The sequence below is a fragment of the Lepidochelys kempii genome, chromosome 27, assembly GCF_965140285.1.
Source record: "Lepidochelys kempii isolate rLepKem1 chromosome 27, rLepKem1.hap1, whole genome shotgun sequence".
Taxonomy (NCBI): domain Eukaryota; kingdom Metazoa; phylum Chordata; order Testudines; family Cheloniidae; genus Lepidochelys; species Lepidochelys kempii.
In genome coordinates, this window is record NC_136406.1 from 3,434,090 (window position 1) to 3,456,938 (window position 22,849).

The 22,849-nt window shown below is 55.0% G+C and overlaps 2 protein-coding genes across 6 annotated transcripts in view; one reads left to right on the forward strand and one right to left on the reverse strand.

Moving 5' to 3' along the window:
• Positions 1-6,502: 6,502 nt before the first annotated feature.
• LOC144929911 (uncharacterized) lies at positions 6,503-8,272 on the reverse strand. The gene is made up of 2 exons (XM_078850680.1): positions 7,611-8,272; positions 6,503-7,023 (listed from the first exon to the last, which is right to left on the reverse strand). The coding sequence occupies exons 1-2, from the start codon at positions 8,191-8,193 to the stop codon at positions 6,503-6,505; spliced, it is 1,104 nt and encodes a 367-aa protein (XP_078706806.1). The 5' UTR covers positions 8,194-8,272.
• A 10,040-nt stretch (positions 8,273-18,312) lies between these two features.
• Positions 18,313-22,849, forward strand: part of CDK5R1 (cyclin dependent kinase 5 regulatory subunit 1) — a 70,706-nt gene continuing 66,169 nt past the window's right edge. For 3 of the 5 annotated variants that reach the window (XM_078850739.1, XM_078850738.1, XM_078850740.1), the window contains exons 1-2: positions 18,315-18,651; positions 19,990-20,909. In XM_078850739.1, the coding sequence (XP_078706865.1) occupies positions 20,020-20,909 (890 nt within the window). In that variant the 5' untranslated portion in view covers positions 18,315-18,651; positions 19,990-20,019. Of the gene's footprint in view, positions 18,652-19,989; positions 22,579-22,849 lie in introns of those variants that run through there. The other 2 variants (XM_078850737.1, XM_078850741.1) reach the window with 2 other exon arrangements.

Genomic DNA, 22,849 nt, shown 5'->3' on the forward strand with positions numbered 1-22,849 from the left:
CTCATCTTTTTTTGCATACGCTAAATAGCTTGAGGTTCCCAAGTCTGTCACTGAGGCAAGCTTTCTGGACTTCATATCGCTCTTGTGGCGCTTTTCTGAACCCTTTCCAGTATTCACACTTTAAAACAGATGTTGGTGCATCCAGAACTAGATACAGCTCATCAGTGCCCCATAGTTAATGCTACCTCCCTATTCCTACTTAGCATTCCCTTGCTTATACATCCAGGGATCACACTCGCTCGCTTCGCCAGTGCATCAGACTAAGAGCTTCCTTCAGGTAGTTTTAGGCTTGACAACCCTCCCGGGTTTTCCTGTAGTCTCCAGGAATTAAAGATGAATCTTTAATTAAAGATTGAGATGTGATGAAACCTCCAGGAACATGTCCCATCAAAACTGGCAGCCCTAGTTGGTTCCCCACCATGAGATTTTTAGAGTCCCTGCTTTCCAGAATATAGTTCTCCATGTGGAAGGTCATCCCACCAGCCTGAACTCTTACCACACACACACACACACACACACACACCCACACACCCACACACCCTACCTGCTCTACAACATTAGTGTAACTGCACCTCATCTGCAAGGTTTCAGTGGTTTTTTTTTTTGAGTGAAACCTTGAATCTGTATTTCCAGGATCTCCAAAGGAGTTTGTAGATTGTAACGTTCTCTTAAAGCACTTCCCAAAAAGCCCAGTGACCTGCCATCTACTGCACTTGCCAGTTGCATGAAGCTTTTCCCCTGGGAGTATTGTAGTTTTGATTTGCTGCAGGACACTCTTAAGCAGATAACCCACAAACTGGGGTGTCTTTGGAAAACTAAACCTACCAATAGAAATTCATTCATGCGAGAGGATCATAGAATATAGGGTTGGAAGGGACCTCAGGAGGTCATCTTGTCCAACCCCCTGCTCAAAGCAGGACTAACCCCAACTAAATCATCCTAGCCCGGACTTTGTCAAGCCTGACCTTAAAAACCTCTAAGGAAGGAGATTCCACCACCTCCCTAGGTAACCCATTCCAGTGCTTCACCACCCTCCCAGTCAAAAAGTTTTTCCTAATATCCAACCTAAACCTCCCCCACTGCAACTTGAGACCATTACTCCTTGTTCTATCAGCACCTCTGCTCAGTGTGCAGCAGCAATCAAAAACAACATTCAGATGTGTAAAGAATGGAATAGGAAATACTGAGGTGTTATAAAATCCATGGTCTGCCCTCACGTGGGTTACAGTATTCAATTCTAGTCATCCCATCGACTCATAGGACTGGAAGAGACCTCGAGAGGTCATCTAGTCCCATCCTCTGCGTGCATGGTAGGACTAAGTATTAGCTAGACCAGTGGTTCTCAAACTTTTTATACTGGTAACCCATTTCATAGTGCAACCCCCCCCATAAATTAAAAACACTTTTTTTAATGTATTTAACACAATTATAACTGCTGGAGGCGAAGTGGGGTTTGGGGTGGAGGTTAACAGCTCACGATTCCCCATGTAATAACCTTCTGACCCCCCAACCCCCAGTTTGAGAACCCCTGAGCTAGACCATCCCTGACAGGTGTTTGTCTAACCTGCTCTTAAAAACCTCCAATGATGGAGATTCCACAACCTCCCTAGGCAATTTATTACAGTGCTTATCTTCCTCCCCGTCAGGGTGGTTTTTTCTAATGTCGAACCTAAACCTCCCTTGAAGCAATTTAAGCCCATTGCTTCTTGTCCTACCCTCAGAGGTTAAGAACAATTTTTCTCCCTCCTCCTTGTAACAACCTTATATGTACTTGAAAACTGTTACCATGTCCCCTCTCAGTCTTCTCTTCTCCAGACTAAACAAACCCAATTTTTTCAATCTTCCCTCATAGCTCATGTTTTCTAGACCTTGAATCAGTTTTGTTGCTCTTGTCTGGACTTTCTCCAGTTTGTCCACATCTTTCCTGAAATGTGGCGCCCAGAACTGGACACAACACTCCAGTTGAGACCTAATTAGCGCAGAGTAGAGCGGAAGAGTTACTTCTCGTGTCTTGCTTACAACGCTCCTGCTAATACATCCCAGAATGATGTTCGCTTTTTTTTTGCAACAGTGTTACACTGTTGACTCTCATTTAGCTTGTGGTCCTCTGTGACCCCCAGGTCCGTTTCCGCAGTACTTTTTGCTAGGCAGTCATTTCCCATTTTGTATGTGTGCAACTGATTGTTCCTTCCTAAGTACAATACTTCGCATTTGTTCGTATTGAATTTCAATCTATTGACTTCAGACCATTTCTCCAGTTTGTCCAGATCCTTTGAATTTTAATCCTATCCTCCAAAGCACTCGCAACCCCTCCCAGCTTGGTATCCTCTGCAAACTTTATAAGTGTATTCTCGATGCCATTATCTAAAGGATAAAAAATAAAAGGGATCCAAAGTTGACAAGTGATTAGAGGAACAGAAACACATCTGTGTGAAGAAGCTGAAAAAGTCAAGAGTCTCTTTAAGTGACAGAAATTCTGGTAGAGCCAGTGGGATGGCGTCGTTAAAGCTCCGTACTGTGTTGCATACACAAGGGGGGGAGTTGCTCTGCTGTGAGTGTGTAAAAACCTCACTGCGTTGTGCACCAATACTTGGGGCAAAATCTGGCGAACTCTTGAATTTTCTGAAGAGTTTCAAGAAGCCTGTTGGCTTCTCAGTTCCAATAAATAAAAATTAACCTCACAGCTTAGTTTTCATTTTTTCCCAAGCTTCTTTGGCTAAACTACACACTATAGAAAGTAAAGGGACTGGCCAGCGCAAGTGCAGTGCTTGCCTGGATTACATAATTTTGCTACACCGAAGAATACTTTTTTCATTTATCTAATTTTCTGTGCTCTCATCAAGCCATTGAATGGCTTAAGAATTCTTGAATCAGCTGAAAGGCAGGTGTTTTTGAAAAAACATTTTTCATGTGTGGGGAAAAACTCTCTCCTTCCAAAAAATCCTGTTGAGAACTTGTTCAGAAAGAAGTTCATGTTTAGAGAACAATTTTTGACACCAGCTTTGTTAATCATCTTCCAAGCCAGCTGCGTTCTATGGGATCTTGGTCTGGGTGTAAATCGTTACTTAGTATTTTAGTCCATTTAAAAACGCAACAACCACAGTTCCCCAGCAAATGAACATACAAACACGGAGCTATGTCAGGTCCTGTTGCTCTCTCTCATACCTAACACAACTCCTAAAAAGCGAGGAAATGAAAAGTTAATACTGCCAACAGTATGTTCCCTTTACTCCCCATCCCTAGATGTGCACTTCAACCTTAGTGTCGGTGCCATACACCACAACCTGGGTTCTCTCCTTCCAGCGCCATTCCTGTGCCTGGGATGTTGGAGGCGAGAGGTGGAATTTAGGGAAGGGGCCTTTTACTGACGCACAGTGCAGTGTTTGTGTTTTAATAGAGAATAAAGAAGGCACTCCTATTCTTCGAGTGCTTGTTTCATGTCCATTCCAAGCAGGTGCATGCACGTGCACGATGGCCAGAAGATTTTTCCCTTAGCCACATGCGTCGGGTCAGCCTAGGCGCCCCCGGAGTCGTGCCTTCATAGTGCTCTATATAGAGCCCTGCCGACCCGCCACCCCCTCAGTTCCTTCTTACCACCAGTGACGGTTGGCTGGAACTTCCCGTAGCCCTTGCTTAGCAAGCGCGTTCTGTAGTCATTAGTGTCATCTTAATATTAGAGTTCTTAGGGTATGTCTACACTACGAAATTAGGTCGAATTTATAGAAGTCGGTTTTTTAGAAATCGCTTTTATATATTCGAGTGTGTGTGTCCCCACAGAAAATGCTCTAAGTGCATTAACTCGGCGGAGCGCTTCCACAGTACCGAGGCAAGCGTCGACTTCCGGAGCGTTGCACTATGGGTAGCTATCCCACAGTTCCCGCAGTCTCCGCTGCCCATTGGAATTCTGGGTTGATATCCCAATGCCTGATGGGGCTAAAACATTGTCGTGGGTGGTTCTGGGTACATATCGTCAGGCCCCCGTTCCCTCCCTCCCCCCGTGAAAGCAAGGGCAGACAATCATTTCGCGCCTTTTTTCCTGAGTTACCTGTGCAGACGCCATACCACGGCAAGCATGGAGCCCACTCAGGTAACCATCACCCTATGTCTCCTGGGTGCTGGCAGACGCGGTACGGCATTGCTACACAGGAGCAGCAACCCCTTGCCTTGTGGCAGCAGACGGTACAGTACGACTGGTAGCCGTCATCGTCATGTCTGAGGTGCTCCTGGTCACCTCTGTGAGGTCGATCAGGAGCGCCTGGGCAGACATGGGCGTAGGGACTAAATTTGGAGTGACTTGATCAGGTCATTCTCTTTAGTCCTGCAGTCAGTCCTATTGAACCGTCTTAGGGTGAGCGGGCAGGCGATACGGACTGCTAGCAGTCGTACTGTACCATCTTCTGCCAGGCAGGCAAGAGATGAGGATTGCTAGCAATCGTATTGTACCATCTTATGCCAGGCAGGCAAGAGATGAAGATGGCTAGCAGTCGTACTGTACCATCTTCTGCCAAGCAGCCATGAGATGTGGATGGCATGCAGTCCTTCTGCACCGTCTGCTGCCAGCCAAAGATGTAAAAGATAGATGGAGTGGGTCAGAACAAGAAATAGACCAGATTTGTTTTGTACTCATTTTCCTCCTCCCCTGTCTAGATCACACTGCAGTCACTCACAGAGAAGGTGCAGCGAGGTAAATCTAGCCATGTATCAATCAGAGGCCAGGCTAACCTCCTTGTTCCAATAACAACGATAACTTAGGTGCACCATTTCTTATTGGAACCCTCCGTGCAGTCCTGCCTGAAATACTCCTTGATGTACAGGCACACCCTTTGTTGATTTTAGCTCCCTGAAGCCAACCCTGTAAGCCGTGTCGTCAGTCGCCCCTCCCTCCGTCAGAGCAACGGCAGACAATCGTTCCGCGCCTTTTTTCTGTGCGGACGCCATACCAAGGCAAGCATGGAGGCCGCTGAGCTCATTTTGGCAATTAGGAGCACATCAACCACCACACGCATTATCCAGCAGTATATGCAGCACCAGAACATGGCAACGCGATACCGGGCGAGGAGGCGACGTCAGCGCGGTCCCGTGAGTGATCAGGACATGGACACAGATTTCTCTGAAAGCATGGGCCCTGACAATGCATGCATCATGGTGCTAATGGGGCAGGTTCATGCTGTGGAACGCCGATTCTGGGCTCGGGAAACAAGCACAGACTGGTGGGACCGCATAGTGTTGCAGGTCTGGGATGATTCCCAGTGGCTGCGAAACTTTCGCATGCGTAAGGGCACTTTCATGGAACTTTGTGACTTGCTTTCTCCTGCCCTGAAGCGCATGAATACCAGGATGAGAGCAGCCCTCACAGTTGAGAAGCGAGTGGCAATAGCCCTGTGGAAGCTTGCAACGCCAGACAGCTACCGGTCAGTTGGGAATCAATTTGGAGTGGGCAAATCTACTGTGGGGGCTGCTGTGATGCAAGTAGCCCACGCAATCAAAGATCTGCTGCTATCAAGGGTAGTGACCCTGGGAAATGTGCAGGTCATAGTGGATGGCTTTGCTGCAATGGGATTCCCTAACTGTGGTGGGGCTATAGACGGAACCCATATCCCTATCTTGGCACCGGAGCACCAAGCCGCCGAGTACATAAACCGCAAGGGGTACTTTTCGATAATGCTGCAAGCTCTGGTGGATCACAAGGGACGTTTCACCAACATCAATGTGGGATGGCCGGGAAAGGTGCATGACGCTCGCATCTTCAGGAACTCTGGTCTGTTTCAAAAGCTGCAGGAAGGGACTTTATTCCCAGACCAGAAAATAACTGTTGGGGATGTTGAAATGCCTATATGTATCCTTGGGGACCCAGCCTACCCCTTAATGCCATGGCTCATGAAGCCGTACACAGGCAGCCTGGACAGTAGTCAGGAGCTGTTCAACTACAGGCTGAGCAAGTGCAGAATGGTGGTAGAATGTGCATTTGGACGTTTAAAGGCGCGCTGGCGCAGTTTACTGACTCGCTTAGACCTCAGCGAAACCAATATTCCCACTGTTATTACTGCTTGCTGTGTGCTCCACAATATCTGTGAGAGTAAGGGGGAGACGTTTATGGCGGGGTGGGAGGCTGAGGCAAATCGCCTAGCTGCTGGTTACGCGCAGCCAGACACCAGGGCGGTTAGAAGAGCACAGGAGGGTGCGGGACGCATCAGAGAAGCTTTGAAAACCAGTTTCATGACTGGCCAGGCTACGGTGTGAAAGTTCTGTTTGTTTCTCCTTGATGAAACCCCCCGCCCCTTGGTTCACTCTACTTCCCTGTAAGCTAACCACCCTCCCCTCCTCCCTTTAATCACCACTTGCAGAGGCAATAAAGTCATTGCTGCTTCACAGTCATGCATTCGTTATTCATTCATCACACAAATAGGGAGATGACTACCAAGGTATCCCAGGAGGGGTGGTGGAGGAGGGAAGGAAAATGCCACACAGCACTTTAAGCACAGCACTTTAAAAGTTTACAACTTTAAAATTTATTGAATGGCAGCCTTCTTTTTTTTGGGCAATCCTCTGTGGTGGAGTGGCTGGTTGGCCGGAGGCCCCCCCACCGCGTTCTTGGGCGTCTGGGTGTGGAGGCTATGGAACTTGGGGAGGAGGGCGGTTGGTTACAGAGGGGCAGCAGTGGCAGTCTGTGCTCCAGCTGCCTTTGCTGCAGCTCAACCATACACTGGAGCATTCTGGTTTGGTCCTGCAGCAGCCTCAGCATTGAATCCTGCCTCCTCTCATCACGCTGCCGCCACATTTGAGCTTCAGCCCTGTCTTCAGCCCACCACTTACTCTCTTCAGCCCTCCACCTCTCCTCCCGGTCATTTTGTGCTTTCCTGCACTCTGACATTATTTGCCTCCACGCATTCGTCTGTGCTCTGTCAGTGTGGGAGGACAGCATGAGCTCGGAGAACATTTCATCGCGAGTGCGTTTTTTTTTCTTTCTAAGCTTCACTAGCCTCTGGGAAGGAGAAGATCCTGTGATCATTGAAACACATGCAGCTGGTGGAGAAAAAAAAAGGGACAGCGGTATTTAAAAAGACACATTTTATAAAACAGTCACTACACTCTTTCAGGGTAAACCTTGCTGTTAACATTACATACATAGCACATGTGCTTTCGTTACAAGGTCGCATTTTGCCTCCTCCCACCGCGTGACTACCCCCTCAACCTTCCCCCCTCCCTGTGGCTAACAGCGGGGAACATTTCTGTTCAGCCACAGGCAAACAGCCCAGCAGGAACGGGCACCTCTGAGTGTCCCTGAAGAAAAGCACTCTATTTCAACCAGGTGACCATGAATTATATCTCACTCTCCTGAGGATAACACAGAGAGATAAAGAACGGATTTTGGTTGAATGCCAGCAAACATACACTGCAATGCTTTGTTCTACAGTGATTCCCGAGTACGTGTTACTGGCCTGGAGTGGTAAAGTGTCCTACCATGAAGGACGAAATAAGGCTGCCCTCCCCAGAAACCTTTTGCAAAGGCTTTAGGACTACATCTAGGAGAACCGCAAATGCCAGGGCAAAGTAATCCTTTCACATGCTTGCTTTTAAACCATGTATAGCATTTTAAAAGGTACACTCACCAGAGGTCCCTTCTCCGCCTGCTGGGTCCAGGAGGCAGCCTTGGGTGGGTTCGGGGGGTACTGGCTCCAGGTCTAGGGTGAGAAACAGTTCCTGGCTGTCGGGAAAACCGGTTTCTCCGCTTGCTTGCTGTGAGCTATCTACAACCTCCTCATCCTCATCATCTTCTTCGTCCCCAGAACCTGCTTCCGTATTGCCTCCATCTCCATTGAAGGAGTCAAACAACACGGCTGGGGTAGTGGTGGCTGAACCCCCTAAAATGGCATGCAGCTCATCATAGAAGCGGCATGTTTGGGGCTCTGACCCAGAGCGGCTGTTCGCCTCTCTGGTTTTCTGGTAGGCTTGCCTCAGCTCCTTCAGTTTCACGCGGCACTGCTTCGGGTCCCTGTTATGGCCTCTGTCCTTCATGCCCTGGGAGATTTTCACAAAGGTTTTGGCATTTCGAAAACTGGAACGGAGTTCTGACAGCACGGATTCCTCTCCCCAAACAGCGATCAGATCCCGTACCTCCCGTTCGGTCCATGCTGGAGCTCTTTTGCGATTCTGGGACTCCATCATGGTCACCTGTGCTGATGAGCTCTGCATGGTCACCTGCAGCTTGCCACGCTGGCCAAACAGGAAATGAGATTCAAAAGTTTGCGGTTCTTTTCCTGTCTACCTGGCCAGTGCATCTGAGTTGAGAGTGCTGTCCAGAGCGGTCAGAATGGAGCACTCTGGGATAGCTCCCGGAGGCCAATACCATCGAATTGTGTCCACAGTACCCCAAATTCGAGCCGGGAACGTCGATTTAAGCGCTAATCCACTTGTCAGGGGTGGAGTAAGGAAATCGATTTTAAGAGCCCTTTAAGTCGAAATAAAGGGCTTCACTGTGTGGACGGGTGCAGGTTTAAATCGATTTAACGTTGCTAAATTCGACCTAAAGTCCTAGTGTAGACCAGGGCTTAGAGTTGTTCTCCCCCACATCCAGCCTCCCCAGAGCCATGGTATGCCGCAGTCCCCGGGGTTTAAAAACTGTGGCCTGTGCAAAGCACATGCCAAAGAGCGATCCACACTCGTGTTTACGGTGCCTAGGGGAGGGTCATCAAAAGGATTGTTGTAAGATCTGCTGCGAGTTCTGCCCTAGAACTCTTAACGAAAGGGAACAGCGGCTTAAGGTGATCCTCATGGAGGCAGCAGAACCAACAGGACGGTTCTCGGAGGAGGGATAGGAGTGGCAGGAGGAGGCAACACCCATCCTCAGGCCAGGGCTCTGGCCAGCCCAAGCCGTCCTCTGGCCCTAAACCAGCCTTTTGAAGGTGTGGTCAAGGACGGTGCACCAGATCACAGACTGGATCTAACCAGCCTTACCTTTTCCTCCCACTGTCCCCTTTCTACCACGCATGGTCCCGTATCACTTCAGACCACTAGGTGCTCCGCACAGTAGAGAGGGGATACTCCATCCAATTCTGTGCCCTTCCCCGTCCCTCTTCAGGGACTCTTCTCACAAGCATCTACTCATCCAGGAGGTGCAGTTGCTCCTATTGCTAGGGGCAGTGGAGGAGTTTCCTCTGGAGCACAGGGGCGAGGGATTCTATTCCTGGTATTTCCTAATACCGAAAGCCAAAGGCGGCCTCAGGTCTATCCTGGACCTGCGAGACCTCAACAAGTTTGTAAAGAAACTCAAGTTCTGCATGGACTCCTTGTTCTCCATCGTCCCCTCACTAGATCCAGCAGACTGGTATGCTGCCTTCGACTTGAAGGGTGCGTACTTTCACACTGCAATGACTTAGTCCCACAGAAAGTACCTCAGGTGTGTGGTCAACGGTACCCACTACCAACTTTCTGTCCTCCTGTTCGCCCTGTCAGCAGCACCTCGAGTATTTACCAAGTGCACAGCAGTCGTGGCTATGCTCGTGCGGAGATAGCAGGTACAGGTGTTCCCGTGCCTCAGTGACTAGCTGATCAAAGGCCGCTCCAGGACCCAAGTGGAATCTCAGGTCATATTTATCAGAACCACCTTCAAGAGCCTGGGTCTACTCTAAACGAAGCAAAATCTCCTGTCCAGAGGATAGAGTTCATAGGGGCAGTACTGGACTTGACCCAAGCCAGGGCATACCTGCCACAGGCACGGTTTCAGGCCCTCAACAACATAATCAGGGGTCTCATGCAGTTCCCCACCACTACAGCGAGAAACTGCCTGAAACTTCTCAGGCACATGGCTGCCTGTACCTACACACCAGACTTAGGCTTCGACCACTCCAGTTGTGGCTTGCATCAGTGTATCACCCAGCCTGGGACAGCTTGGACAGGATCGGGACCCTGCCTCGCCCGGTCCTCGACTCCCTCCGGTGGTGGATCAACGCTCAGCAGGTCCCCTTTGCTGCCCCACAGCCATCTCTGTCATTGGTGATGGACACATCAGACTTGGGCTGGGGAGCTCAGCTGGGAGACCGCAGAACTCAAGGCCTCTGGTCGCAAGCAGATCTACGCTTCAACATCAATGTCAGAGTGCGGAGAGTGGTGCGCCTAGCATGTCACGCATTGCCCGGTTAGATAAGGACAGAATGTCTATCAGTCATGACGGACAATATGACAGCAATGTTCTAAATCAACAAACAGGGGTGCACGCTCTTCTCCCCTGTGCCAAGAAGCTCTCATGGCGTGGGACTTCTGTGTAGAACATTCAATTCACCGGCAGGCTCATACCTCCCCGGGGTTCAGAACGAGTTGGCGGACCACCTCAGCAGATCCTTCCACAGTCACAAGTGATCCCTTCTCATGGAAGTTGCATTTTCAATCTTCCAGAAGTGGGGGGGTTTCCCCTGATAGACCTCTTTGCCACGCGACGCAACAGGAAGTGCCTGCCATTCTGTTTCTTCCAGAATCATAGCCCGGGCTCCAGCACGAATGCGCGCCGCCTCCATTGGGGAAGTTCTCTCCTATACGCCTTTCCACCGATACCGCTTGTTCACAAGGTGCTGTTCAAGTTCCGCAGAGACTGAACTCGGGTCATACTGATAGCACCGGCCTGGCCCCATCAGCGCTGGTACACATCCCTCCTAGACATGTCCGTGGGAGCCCCCATTACCTTGCCGCTTTCCCCAGACCTTCTCACAGAAGATCACGGACGTCTCCAACATCCAAACCTCTAGTCGCTCCATCTTACAGTGCACCATGGACGCTCCATGGTTAAATCCGTTGGAGCTTTCCTGTTCAGACCCAGTTAGACAGGTTCTCCTGGGCAGTGGGAGAGCCACGTACCTTGCCAAGCAGAAGAGATTTTCAATCTGCTCGGCGCAGTGCCGTTCGCCACCGATGCTGGCTTCAGTGCTGCACGTTCTGGACTACCTCCTCCATCTACAGTGGGGGGGGGTCTCTTGTTGTCTTCTATATGGGTGCGCTTAGCTGCTATCTTGGCCTTCCACCCGGGCATGCAGGGCCGCTTGGTATTTACTAACCCCATGTCAGCTGATTCCTAAAGGGCCTCGTCAGGCTATACCCTCACGTCTGTCTGCCGGTCCCTGCCTGGGATCTCAACTTGGTCCTTTCTAGGCTCATGGGGGGGGGGGCCTTTTTGAGCCTCTAGCAACCTGCTCCCTGCTCTCTCTCTCTTACAAGGTCACGTTCCTGGTAGCAATAACCTCGGTCAGGAGGGCGTCGGAGCTTAGGGCCTTGACATCAGACCCTCCCTACACTGTGTTCTATAAGGACAAGGTTCAGCTCAGATCTCACCCTGCTTTCCTCCCAAAGGTTGTCTTGCAGTTTCACATCAACCAGGACATCTTCCTCCCGGCTTTCTATCCTAAACCTCATTCCAGCGGCAGGGAGCAGAGACTCCACTCTCTGTATGTCTGCAGGGTGCTGGTCTTTTACATCGAGAGAATGAAACCGTTCAGAAAGTCGGTCCAGTTGTTCATAGCAGTGGCAGACAGGATGAAAGGTCAGCTGGTTTCATCCCAATGCATCTCATCATGGATAGTGTCTATGAGTGCTATGGCCTGGCTGGTGTTCCCACACCTCCTATCACTCCACACTCTGCCAGGGCACAGGCTTCATCTACAGCATTCCTGGCTCTGGTTCTCACCCAGGAAATCTGCTGTGTGGTGATGTGGTCCTCCATAAACACTTTCGCTGCACGTGATATGATTACCTAGCAGGCCAGAGACTATGCGGCCTTCGGAAGAGCCGTTCTCCAATCAGTGGACGGCTCCAATCCCACCTCCTGAACTTGGCTTGGTCATCCCCTGATTGGAACGGACATGAGCAAGCACTCGAAGAAAAAACAGTTACTTGATTCTCGTAACTGTTCTTTGAGATGTGGTGTTCATGTCCATTCCAATACTTAACCTTCTACCCCTCTGTCAGAGTAGCCGGCAAGAAGGAACTGAGGGGGTGGTGGGTCGGCAGGGCTCTAAATTGAGCGCCATGAGGGTGCAACTCCCGAGGGATGCTGCTAAGGGAAAAATCTTCCAGCCACCATGCCCGTGTGCGCGCACATACCTGATTGGAATGGACGTGAACAACATACCTCGAAGAACAGCAGTTACAAGAAGTGAGTGCGAATACAGACTAACACGGCTGCTACTCTGAAAGAAGTGAGTAACCGTTTTTTTCTTCCTCATCACCTGAGAACAGGACGTTTGTCAGTTGAAAAGCAGCCTGGTTAAACCATGTCTGACGCAGGGAGCTCCTTGCTATACAATGGTAAGGCCGAGAGTTTAGCCTTTCCCTTGGTGTCTGCCCATGCTGGCTCTCCTTTTGGAAGTGAGTGGTGTATGCAATTCCTTCAAGTGGCCCCCCTACGCAGCCTACCTGTGCCCAGTTTGGTAGGCAGACCAGTGTCCGAGAGATGGAGCCTGGTATTGGAGGCTGGGGAGAACTGGGCGGCTCCAGGAGGGACTTGCTGCTACGTTGCAACTGAGAGGCTGAGGTGGGAGTCCCAGCCAGGATGAAGTGATTCTGTGCTGGGAGAGGCTCACTGCACTGCCAGGCAGCATTAGGCACCCCAGTGCATTGTCCAGACCACTCCTGGGGTGCATCCCCCCCAGGCACACAGTGCTGAGAGTAGGGGACAGCCCCCAGTGAGATGGATGGGGTAGGTCACACCCCTGCAACCCTCCTGGGCCGCAGTGGGGTGGCAAGTGCCCCTTCCTACACTAGGTCCCCAGGTGCTACCAGCGTCCCTCGTCCCCATGGCCTGCCAGCCTGTCCAGGAGCCAGGAGGGCAGAGTTGGGGGCAAGCTGTGTTCAGGAATTTCTCCGGTGCCACCTGAGCACAGACACCTGATGAGTCTTTGAGGGTGGCTGCAGAGGTGACATGATCTGCCTAACATTTGCTAAAGCCAAGCTACACTTCTCTCCTAGGCCTGACAAGGTCAGTGTGTTCCCCCCACACTATTCTTGTGACCCTTCTTCCACATGTGTATGAAGGAGACAGACTATGTCTCTGACAGGAAGGGGTTGGTGCATGGCTCAAAGGGGGCAGAGTTAAGGTGGAGCAGGAGATGTTAGATTAACTCTGTTTCCTGGTTTCAGAGGCTTTTCAGTTTAGCCACCCCCCATGCTCCTGGAAGGGTATAGGGCAGAAGAGGCAACCCTACAGGCATATACGAGGGTTCTAAACTCTCCTTCAGGGCCTCAGTCAATCAGTATCTTACAGGGTCAGGGAGGAACTTTCGCCTGTGGACCTGTTAGTCCATGAAAGTGTTTCTTGCACCCTCCTCTGAAGCAACTGCTGCTGACTATCATTGGAGACAAGGAAACAGGGCTAAATGGAGCCCTGGGACCCAGCTGGTATGGCAATTCCTAATTAAGATAGGAGGAAGGATTTAAACCTTCCCCCGCAGTATCTTCAACCTGACGCCAGCAGCATTTGCTAGTGCATAAAAACAAGCATGATGCTGCCCAAGCAGAACGAGACACAAAGAGTTCAAATGGTGCAAAGGAAATATTAAAAAAGTGTGGTCTGGCTGGTAACGTACCATCAGGCTGTTCCTGCAGAACACAGAGTAACCTGATGCTTTAGTCTAAATTGAAATGATTACATAAGCTGCAGTGCTGTAACTGGCCTCTCGATGTCGCTACAATTCAATGCACACTAGGCGTGGAACAAAATGTCTCCAGACTATGGCACAGGCCGGACAGAATCAGCTGGTTGGTGCTGTTGCTTGAACTTGGCATTCCCTGCTTCTGGGAGGGCCTGAGCCTGGCCATTGAGTGCAGTGAGGGGATAAGCACCACGCTGCTCTGCAAGGTGCTCCTTCCATTCACTGGCTGACAAAACAGCAAAGATGTTCTGGGCAGGGAGCCAGACCCTGACTCCCCTTGATTATCCTACCCCCCCCCTGCTGTGTAAAGGGTTTGAGCCTCCCCTTGAGTGTTTGAAACTTAGCCCCACTTGAAAAAGGGAGAGATCAAGTGCTTTAAGCCTAAAACAGACCTCGTGTAAAGCCTGCTAGGTCTCTGGCAAGTGTGTGTCCGAAGGTCTGAAAAGCAGGCAATAAAACTGACCCACTGCCGAGTCCAAGCTGCAAGAACCAGACACAGAGAGTCACAGCATGAGCCTTCCGGAAGTGCTGGTGTGATGCACGGGGGCGGTGCCTGCCCTGAGCGGTTTAAATCTCACCTTCTGAAACCCTGTTCGCGTCAGGCACGCCGGCTTCCAGGGCATTAGTGCCAAGAGCCCCTGAAGGCTGTTGCTGGGGGCCTGGTTCAGCCCTTTGCTGCATCCTGGGCCTGGCACCTGCTCTCGTAAGAAAGCTGCAGTAGTAGGTTGTCTTTCGGGGCCTAAAACATTACACAAGCAGCACAATGTCTGTTCAGTGCCCAGCGCCTAAGGGCTGGCTCCCTCGCGGATGCTTTATTGCATGTGCGCTGGTGGCTAGAAATGCCTGTCTGGACTAAGGAACACGCAGGCCCATCGACACACAGCTGCACTGGAAACCCTGCTCGTCTACCTCTCGTTCGACTGGCAGAAAAGTCCTTTGGCCGGTATCGCTTACTTCTCTTGGGCAACTTGCCCAAGCCCTAGCAGTTCCCTGAGTGAAATGAGCAATGCCAGCAAAAGGCCATTTCTGTCCGTCTAACTACATCTAGCCTAGGCCTTGTGCCCCTTATAGAACGGTCACCCAGAAATCCCGCCCCAACTTACGTTACTGCCGCAAGGGTCTAGTGTAGCCCTGGCCCCACCCTGGTAGCGCCGTAGGGCAGTGATGGGTAGCCCTGCTCATCTGCAATGAACCCAGAACCAGTAATGTCTGCAAGGAATCAAACCCTCCCCTCAGGGGGAGCTGGCTGGGGCTTGCTGGGCACCAGGAGGAAACGGTGGCTCCAGGCCGTTTGGCCTCAGCAGGAGCTGGAGGAAGCTGCTGTTCATGGGCCATGTGTTTTGCTTTAGCTGGGGTGGGGCTAAGGATTGGCTGTTGTTTCATCCTAAACTACCCCCCTCCACAAGTCTGGGCTCAAACCAAAGCACGGTGGTCCTGTGTTGACCTCTGCCTTTGTCCCAGGAGAGCCCCGACCACCAGATAGCGCAGGCAGGAAACCTTGTGTCTCAAGGGTTGTTTGCGCAACTCTTGTGTAACGCTCTGGGTCTGTGGTTGAACGACATTTGCAGGAACTTCCCTCGTCCCGTTAAATGCCTTGGGTTTGCTCTGGCCTTTACTCTTGGTCGTCTTCTTGTTTTCTGCTGGGCATGTGACCCAGCCTTGTCAGATGTGTAATACGTTATCTGTGGTCACGCGGCACAGGGCTACAGGAAACCGCCCAGGGAGCTCGACCAAGGCCGGCCGTGTATCCTTTCTAGGTCACGTCTCGTGTTCCTGCTACTGGCGGCTGGGCTGGTCAGGGAAGAGGCTGTAACGTACAGCAGCAGTTCAGGCAGCAGCGCTGCTTGCTTGCGGCCCTAGGAAAACGAGGGGCTGTCGGGCTCTGCTTGGGTAGTAGGGGCGGAGACATTTCAACCACTAGAATTTCCTCCATTCAGCACAGGCCGTTGACATTGCACAGTTGGGAAAACTCCAGTGGCCTGTCTACACTATAGTGACCACTCAGGCCGAGCTCGAGTGCCTAATTCTCCTACTGTAAAGGCCCCGATTTGAAAATCGGGAAGACCCGCTGAGCAGCTCCTCTTGATGCCAGTGAGGCTGGGCTTGTTTCATAGACTCATAGATACTAAGGTCAGAAGGGACCATTATGATCGTCTAGTCCAATCTCCTGCACAATGCAGGCCGCAGAATCTCACCCACCCACTCCTGCGATAAACCTCTCACCTGTGTCTGAGCTATTGAAGTCCTCAAATTGTGGTTGGCTGATTCGTCAGCCGATGTGGCGTTAGGCCAGGGTGGCACTAGACACTTCTGCCAGTGTTGTTATGTCAGACTGGGGCGTTGGGTTTTTGTTTTGTTTAAATGACACGGCTATCCCGGCACCCGCCCTGGCTAGCTGTGGTTATGCTGCCATAAAAGTCCTTTTGCTGGGCTAGCTTATTGAACGGGGGGAGCCAGCATAAACTGTGCACCAAAAGCATGTTTTTGCCAGTATAATATGCAGCTCCCCAGGGCAGGGTGGCAGGCGTACTACGGGCAAACCGTGGCCAGTGTAGAGATGGTCTTCATCTCTCGTGCTCCTGGTCACCCTACAGAGCCGAAGGAGCTCAACTCCTCTGGGATTCGTCCATGAGCTTTGGCTAAAGTTTGACTGGATCAACCCAAGTAATGAAGATTCTGCAATGGCTGCAGGGCGAAGACGTGATTGTACCATTCTGGCTTTTCTGGGGGAAGGTGCAGTTAGAATAAACAGTTTTTGTGTTGTCACTGGAGGCCATTTTGATCTGGACTAACTGGGAATGAACTCAGGGCCGCACCTTCGCTCCGAGTCACTCCTTGGGCTGTAGTTTCGTTCTGGTATTGCACACCTACAAGGAGAGTGATGCCTTAGAAATGGGAGGGGGGTGGTTGTGTTAAAACTTTGCCCGCTGGTGGTTTCCACCTAGGATGGCGAATAGCGATCCCCTCGCTTCCCCCACTGCTGGGCTGTCCCTACTGCTGCTTCCCAGAACCAGTTATCACTGACAACGTTGTATGAGTCAGCTGCCTGCCTGAGGCACGCCAGGCCTTGGGATTTTGCAAGTCACACAAGCATTTAATCCAGTTCAGATTGGGGCTTTGTTTTCATAATAAACAAGTTTCCTTGTCTGACAGCCTATGGGAGTAGCTGTAGCCGTGTCCCTCCTGTGATGGGAGCGAGACAAGGTGGGTGAGGGATTAGGGCTGGGCACATTAACATTAGCGAACGGGGGGCTCCTGCTGTTACCTAGTCCCCAGTCCCGCTGCAGTTCGGTTCAGTTTGCAGTTCTCGTGCATAAAGTCTATTCAGTGCGTCCTTACCGAAAGGAAGAAAACGGATCACGGGCTAGTATCCTCTCCCTCAGTCAGAGAGCAGGGCAGGGCAGGGGCCTGTGACCATGCACCGTGTTAATTAAAACCGATGAGATCATTCCATCAACGCACATTAACTGGGCGGAAAGTTGTAGAGGTAAAAGAAGGTGGAGAGAGAGCAAGGGTGAGGGGGTTGGGACAGGAGTTTGGGGGGCAGGATGGAGAGGGGAATAGTTATGGAAAGAGATTCCAGGTTCCTTTAAAAACCATGCAGCTCTGGTGCTTCAGGGAGAGGCCCACCAGCCGCAGTAACAGTCACGGCGATTGCTGTTAAAAAAACAACCTGGCCTCCTCTGCGCACATGCTTGGCGAGGGGGGTTCGGGGCCTGTCTACATGGGTAATTCCATGAAGAGCAGCTGTGAATTTAAGGCCCACTGGCCATTCCGGAATTGCGTCCCCACACGTGGCGTTAGCAGAGTTGCTCTGGAATCCCTTGTAGCCAAACTCTTTGGTACCTGCCCCTCCTGGAAAACCTTGCGGGGGGGGGGGGGCGGGGAGGGGAAGGGGGGGGTAGCAGGTGAGCGGCTGAGCTACTGGAGGTGACTGATGAGGGCGGCCGCTGCATGGCCACAGGGCTTGGCCCCGCCTGGACTGATTCCAGAACGGTTCCAGACTTTACCTTACTCTGAATTCGTTTGCAAGTGTCGTGAAGGCTGCAGGGGCTCCCGCTCAGAGGGGTGGAAAGCAGCCGCTCAGCTTGCCCCGGGGTGAGACCAGGTGCATGTGAGCATCAGGCTGAGGTGGTGACTGTCCCCTTGCTGAGCGCCCGCTGCTGAGCGCCCGCTGCACCAGGGACGCAGGAGCCCCCTGCCCGTTGGACGCAGACGACGTGGAGCCACCCCAGCAATGAGCCCCCCCCCCCCCATGGTGCAGGCTCAGAGCCTGTTCTGGGGCCCTTTCCAGTGTCTCGCCCTGGGGGGCTAGAGGGGGCGAGCTGGGCCGGGGCTTTCGCCCAAGGGCCCCCTGGCTGCCCAGGGCCTGGCGGGCGCCCTGCGGCCCTGGGGGGCACTGACCCCCAGCAGGCCGCCAGCTCCAGAAACCGGCCCCCCCCAGTGTAGCGGAGCAAAGCCAGGGGCTGCGCCCAGCACCCCCCGGCCCGCAGCTGGGCACCTCGCCCTGCCGGGCCCTGACCGGCCTCCTCTTACCGCTGCCCCGGCCGGGCCGCCCGCTCCCTGCCGCCCGCGGGCGCTGCGCGGGGCTCCGCGGGGCAGGGGCCGACCCCCCCCGGCCGGGCTCGGCGGGCGGGCGGCGGGCGGGGCCGGGGCGGGGCCAGGCGCCGCGTGGGGCTGGCTCCGGCTCGCAGCCTCGGCCGGCGCGACACCGAGCGCAGCCGCCGCCGCCGGAGCGTCCCGCGGACACGGAGCCCAGCGGCCGCTGCTGCCGCGGGCGGGGCCGGGCCGGCGCGGGGGCCGGAGCTGCGGCGCGGCCGGCGGGGCCCCTCTGCGGGCGCCCCCGGCCCCGGGGCCCTGCGCCGCCCGCCGGGGCCCGCTCGGCCGGGGCGCGGGGCGCGGGGCGCGGGGCGGGAGCCGGGGCGGGCCCGGCGCTGCAGAACCTTGGACAGAAGCGGAGCCGCCGCCGGGTCGCGCAGGGCGGAGCTGAGCGCAGCGCCCCGGGCACCGGCCCCCGGTAGGCGGGGGGGCGGCGTGGGGGGAGGCTGGGGGGCGCTGGGGGGGCGAGCGGAGGGGGGGATGACGGCCGGGGCGGGCGGGAATGAGTGCCCGGGGGGGGCTGGTGGGGGTGAGAGCTGGGGGGCGAGGGCCCGGGGGGGGGGCCCGGGATGACGGCCGGGGGGGCGCCGGGGGGCGCGGCGGAGCGGGAGGGGAGGCTGCGGCGCGGGGCCGGCCGGGGGGCCGTGATGACGGCCGGGGCAGTCCTGGGGGGGCTCTGGGGGGCGGGGATGACGGCCGGGGGGGGCCCTGGGGGGGCGGGGATGACGGAAGGGGGAGTCCTGGGGGGCCGGGATGACGGCCGGGGGGGTCCTGGGGGGGCGCCGGGGGGCCCTGGGGGGCGGGGATGACGGAAGGGGGGGCCCTGGGGGGGCGGGGATGACGGCCGGGGGGCTCCTGGGGGGGCGCGGCGGAGCGGGAGGGGAGGCTGCGGCGCGGGGCCGGGCGGGGGGCCGGGATGACGGCCGGGGGGGTCCTGGGGGGGCGCCGGGGGGGCCCTGGGGGGCGGGGATGACGGAAGGGGGGGTCCTGGGGGGCCGGGATGACGGCCGGGGGGCTCCTGGGGGGGCGCGGCGGAGCCGGAGGGGAGGCTGCGGCGCGGGGCCGGTCGGGGGGCCGGGATGACGGCCGGGGGAGTCCTGGGGGGGGCGCTGGGGGGGCGGGGATGACGGCCGGAGGGGAGGCTGCGGCGCGGGGCCGGTCGGGGGGCCGGGGGGCCCTGGGATGACGGAAGGGGGGGCCCTGGGGGCCGGGATGACTGCCGGGGGGGGCGCCGGGGGGCCCTGGGGGGGCGGGGATGACGGCCGGGGGGGCGCCGGGGGGCCCTGGGGGGGCGGGGATGACGGCCGGAGGGGAGGCTGCGGCGCGGGGCCGGGCGGGGGGCCGGGATGACGGCCGGGGGGGGTCCTGCGGGGGCGCTGGGGGAAGCCCTGGGGGGGCGGGGATGACGGCCGGGGGGGCGCCGGGGGGCCCTGGGGGGCGGGGATGACGGAAGGGGGGGCCCTGGGGGGCCGGGATGACGGCCGGGGGGGTCCTGGGGGGGCGCTGGGGGGCCGGGATGACGGCCGGGGGGGGCGCCGGGGGGCTCCTGGGGGGGCACGGCGGAGCCGGAGGGGAGGCTGCGGCGCGGGGCCGGTTGGGGGGCCTGGATGACGGCCGGGGGGGTCCTGGGGGGGCGCAGGGGGGCCGGGATGATGGCCGGGGGGGGCGCCGGGGGGCTCCTCGGGGGGCGCTGCGGCGCGGGGCCGGTCGGGGGGCCGGGCGCCGCGGACCCACCGGCGTTGTGTCCCCGCTGCAGGGCCGGAGGCGGCGGTCGCCCGGCGGCGCCATGGGCACGGTGCTGTCGCTGTCCCCGAGCTACCGCAAGGCGCCGCTGTGCGAGGACGGCGCGGCCGGGCTGGGGCCCTACGGCGCGGCGCCCGGCGGCCGGAGCGCCAAGGAGCGCGGCCTGCGGCGCCACCCGATCCTGGCCGCGCTGCCCTGGAAGCGCATCGCCGCCGTCTCGGCCAGGAAGAAGAAGCACTCGCAGAAGGTGCAGCCCGGTGGCTGCCCGAGCAGCGTCGCCCACCTCAACAGCGAGAACCTGAGGAAGTCGCTGTCCTGCGCCAACCTCGCCGGCTTCGCGCCGCCCGCCGCCCCGCCGCTCTCCGCGGCCAAGAGCGCAGCGCCCACGGGGCGCAAGGCGCCGCCCCAGCCCGGCGCCGCCGGCACCCCGCGGCGGGTCATCGTCCAGGCCTCCACCGGCGAGCTGCTGCGCTGCCTGGGCGACTTCCTCTGCCGCCGCTGCTACCGCCTGAAGCACCTCTCGCCCACGGACCCGGTGCTGTGGCTGCGCAGCGTGGACCGGGCGCTGCTCCTGCAGGGCTGGCAGGACCAGGGCTTCATCACGCCGGCCAACGTGGTCTTCCTCTACATGCTGTGCAGGGACGTCATCGCCGCCGAGGTGGCCACCGACCACGACCTGCAGGCCAGCTTGCTGACCTGCCTGTACCTCTCCTACTCCTACATGGGCAATGAGATCTCCTACCCGCTCAAGCCCTTCCTGGTGGAGAGCTGCAAGGAGGCCTTTTGGGACCGCTGCCTCTCCATCATCAACCTCATGAGCCCCAAGATGCTGCAGATCAACGCGGACCCGCACTACTTCACCCAGGTGTTTGCTGACCTGAAGAACGAGTGCAGCCAGGAGGAGAAGAGCCGGCTCCTCATCGGGCTGGACCGGTGAGCACCCCCCGCCGCTGGGACTGGGGCACCTTCCTGGTGCTTTGATTTGTCAGACGCAGGTGGAGGTTGGGCGGACCTTGGAAAGGGCAGCGGGGCCCCCAGCTGGCAGCACTGACCTTGGAACACTAGCCGCCTGCCTTGGCCTCCAGCTGGGCTGCAGCCACGGGGGTGGGTTGGAAGCTGTTGTTGTAGCTAGTGTCTGTTCGGTTTCTGTAACTGCCTGGAGATCCATTGCTCCCTCCACTTCCTGGGCTGTCGCACCCAGTGCTCAGTGGGGGCTTGGCTGTCCTTTTGCCCAGACAGTATCTGCCGGAGGGATTATCCAGGCAGAAGTCTTCACCCTTGTGAGCAGGCGGCTTCAAGAAATGACTTGAAGGAAATGTTGGCCTTTACTTTCTCGAAGGGCCTGGTGGTGTGGGAATGGGGTAATTCAATGGAGTCTTGAGCATCTGGCATTTCACAAAGGGATCCAATGCTTTAAAGCTGGCAGGGGTTCAGAGCTGCACAAAACTTAAGAAAATTAACCTTAAAAACAATCCGTATCAAACTCCAAAAGGGACTTATTGCATGTAACATGTAGTTAGCTGGGAAGGCGAGTGGGGGAGAGGTGGAATTGCACACACCTTTGACTCTGCATTGGTGGCTCACATGTTTAATTCTCAAAATTCCCAGATTTGGGAAAGCCCAACTTTGAGCAGGCAAAACAGTTCCTCACAGGCTTAGAAGTATCATTCGTGATCAATGCTGCAGCCTGTGGTCTAAGGCGAGTTTGGAATGCTGTCTCACCAGTCAAGGCACCCAAGAGGTGAGGTGGCCAGGTTGGGATTGGTGTGAGACCACACTGTGGCTACTTGGCTATTGTTTTGGTTTGCGACGGCAAATAATTCTGTGCTAGTCAGTAACATGACTATCTGCAGCCCACCCTGGTCCTGTCACGAGTGGTGGCCATTACTCTGTTCATGTTTTCTGAACTGCAGCAGTAGTGGTCTGTTCTGATGTGTCTTACTGTAGGGTTTAATGGCATTATCAATTGCTTTCCCTAGTCTACCGGATCACTCTGTGTGGAATGGGGCCTATTTAGCATTCTGCCCACTGCAGCTGCCGTCATGGCCAACCTCTGATGTCAGCGTGCGGGTACAGTGTGTTTATTGAAACGTAGGGGGAAAAGAGGTTGTTAAAATAATTTCAGAAAGAAAAAGCTCATCACCAAGTGGGCAGAGGGGACTGGGCCTTACAGCCTACACTAGAAATATTAATGCATCTTTCCTTGGCTTAGCATCCTACTGATGATTTAACTGGGAATTGGTCCTGCTTCGAGCAGGGGGTTGGACTAGATGACCTTCTGGGGTCCCTTCCAACCCTGATATTCTATGATTCTATGATTCTATGATTGAGTTTGATGATGTCATTTAAAAGACCAAGGTCCCTGGTTCTAGATGCTAACACGCACGTTAATGCTACTGAAAAGTGAATTCACTTTTGGGTTGACGCTCACAGGTAATATCATCCTCTGACTTTAGAGCTTCCTACAGTGCCAGATGTTGAGGAAAACCAAGACTAGGGTTTCATTGCATGTAATATGGCTGCAGACACAGACTAGTTAGAAATCTCTATCTGCTTCTTCAAATCCAACAGTAGGTTTAAGGATGCTGGCATTCTGGCGGGGGGGGGGGGGGAGGAGAGGGTGGGATTTGTATTTAACTGGGTTAGAACAGATTGTGTTTGCTTCTCAAATTAGCATCAAGCACATTTTGAAAGGCAGAGGAACAAAGCTGTGAAATTAAAGGTCTGGATTTGAGAGGAGCTGGTCTTGCAATAGTGAAGGCTGCTGGACTTGCAAATGAAGGGAGAGCTTGCATCGCCTCGAAAGCTAGGCCGAAATCTGAGCCATTAAGAAACACCGACCACAAGCTAACACTTCTTCAGACAGAGCTGGA

Excerpts from the sequence above, each read along its gene's own strand:
- LOC144929911 (XM_078850680.1), bottom strand. The coding sequence starts at position 8,193 with ATGCAGAGCTCATCAGCACAGGTGACCATGATGGAGTCCCAGAATCGC. Across the intron at positions 7,024-7,610 it reads AGGCGGAGAAGGGACCTCTG|CTGCATGTGTTTCAATGATC; the intron begins GTGAGTGTACCT and ends TTTCTCCACCAG.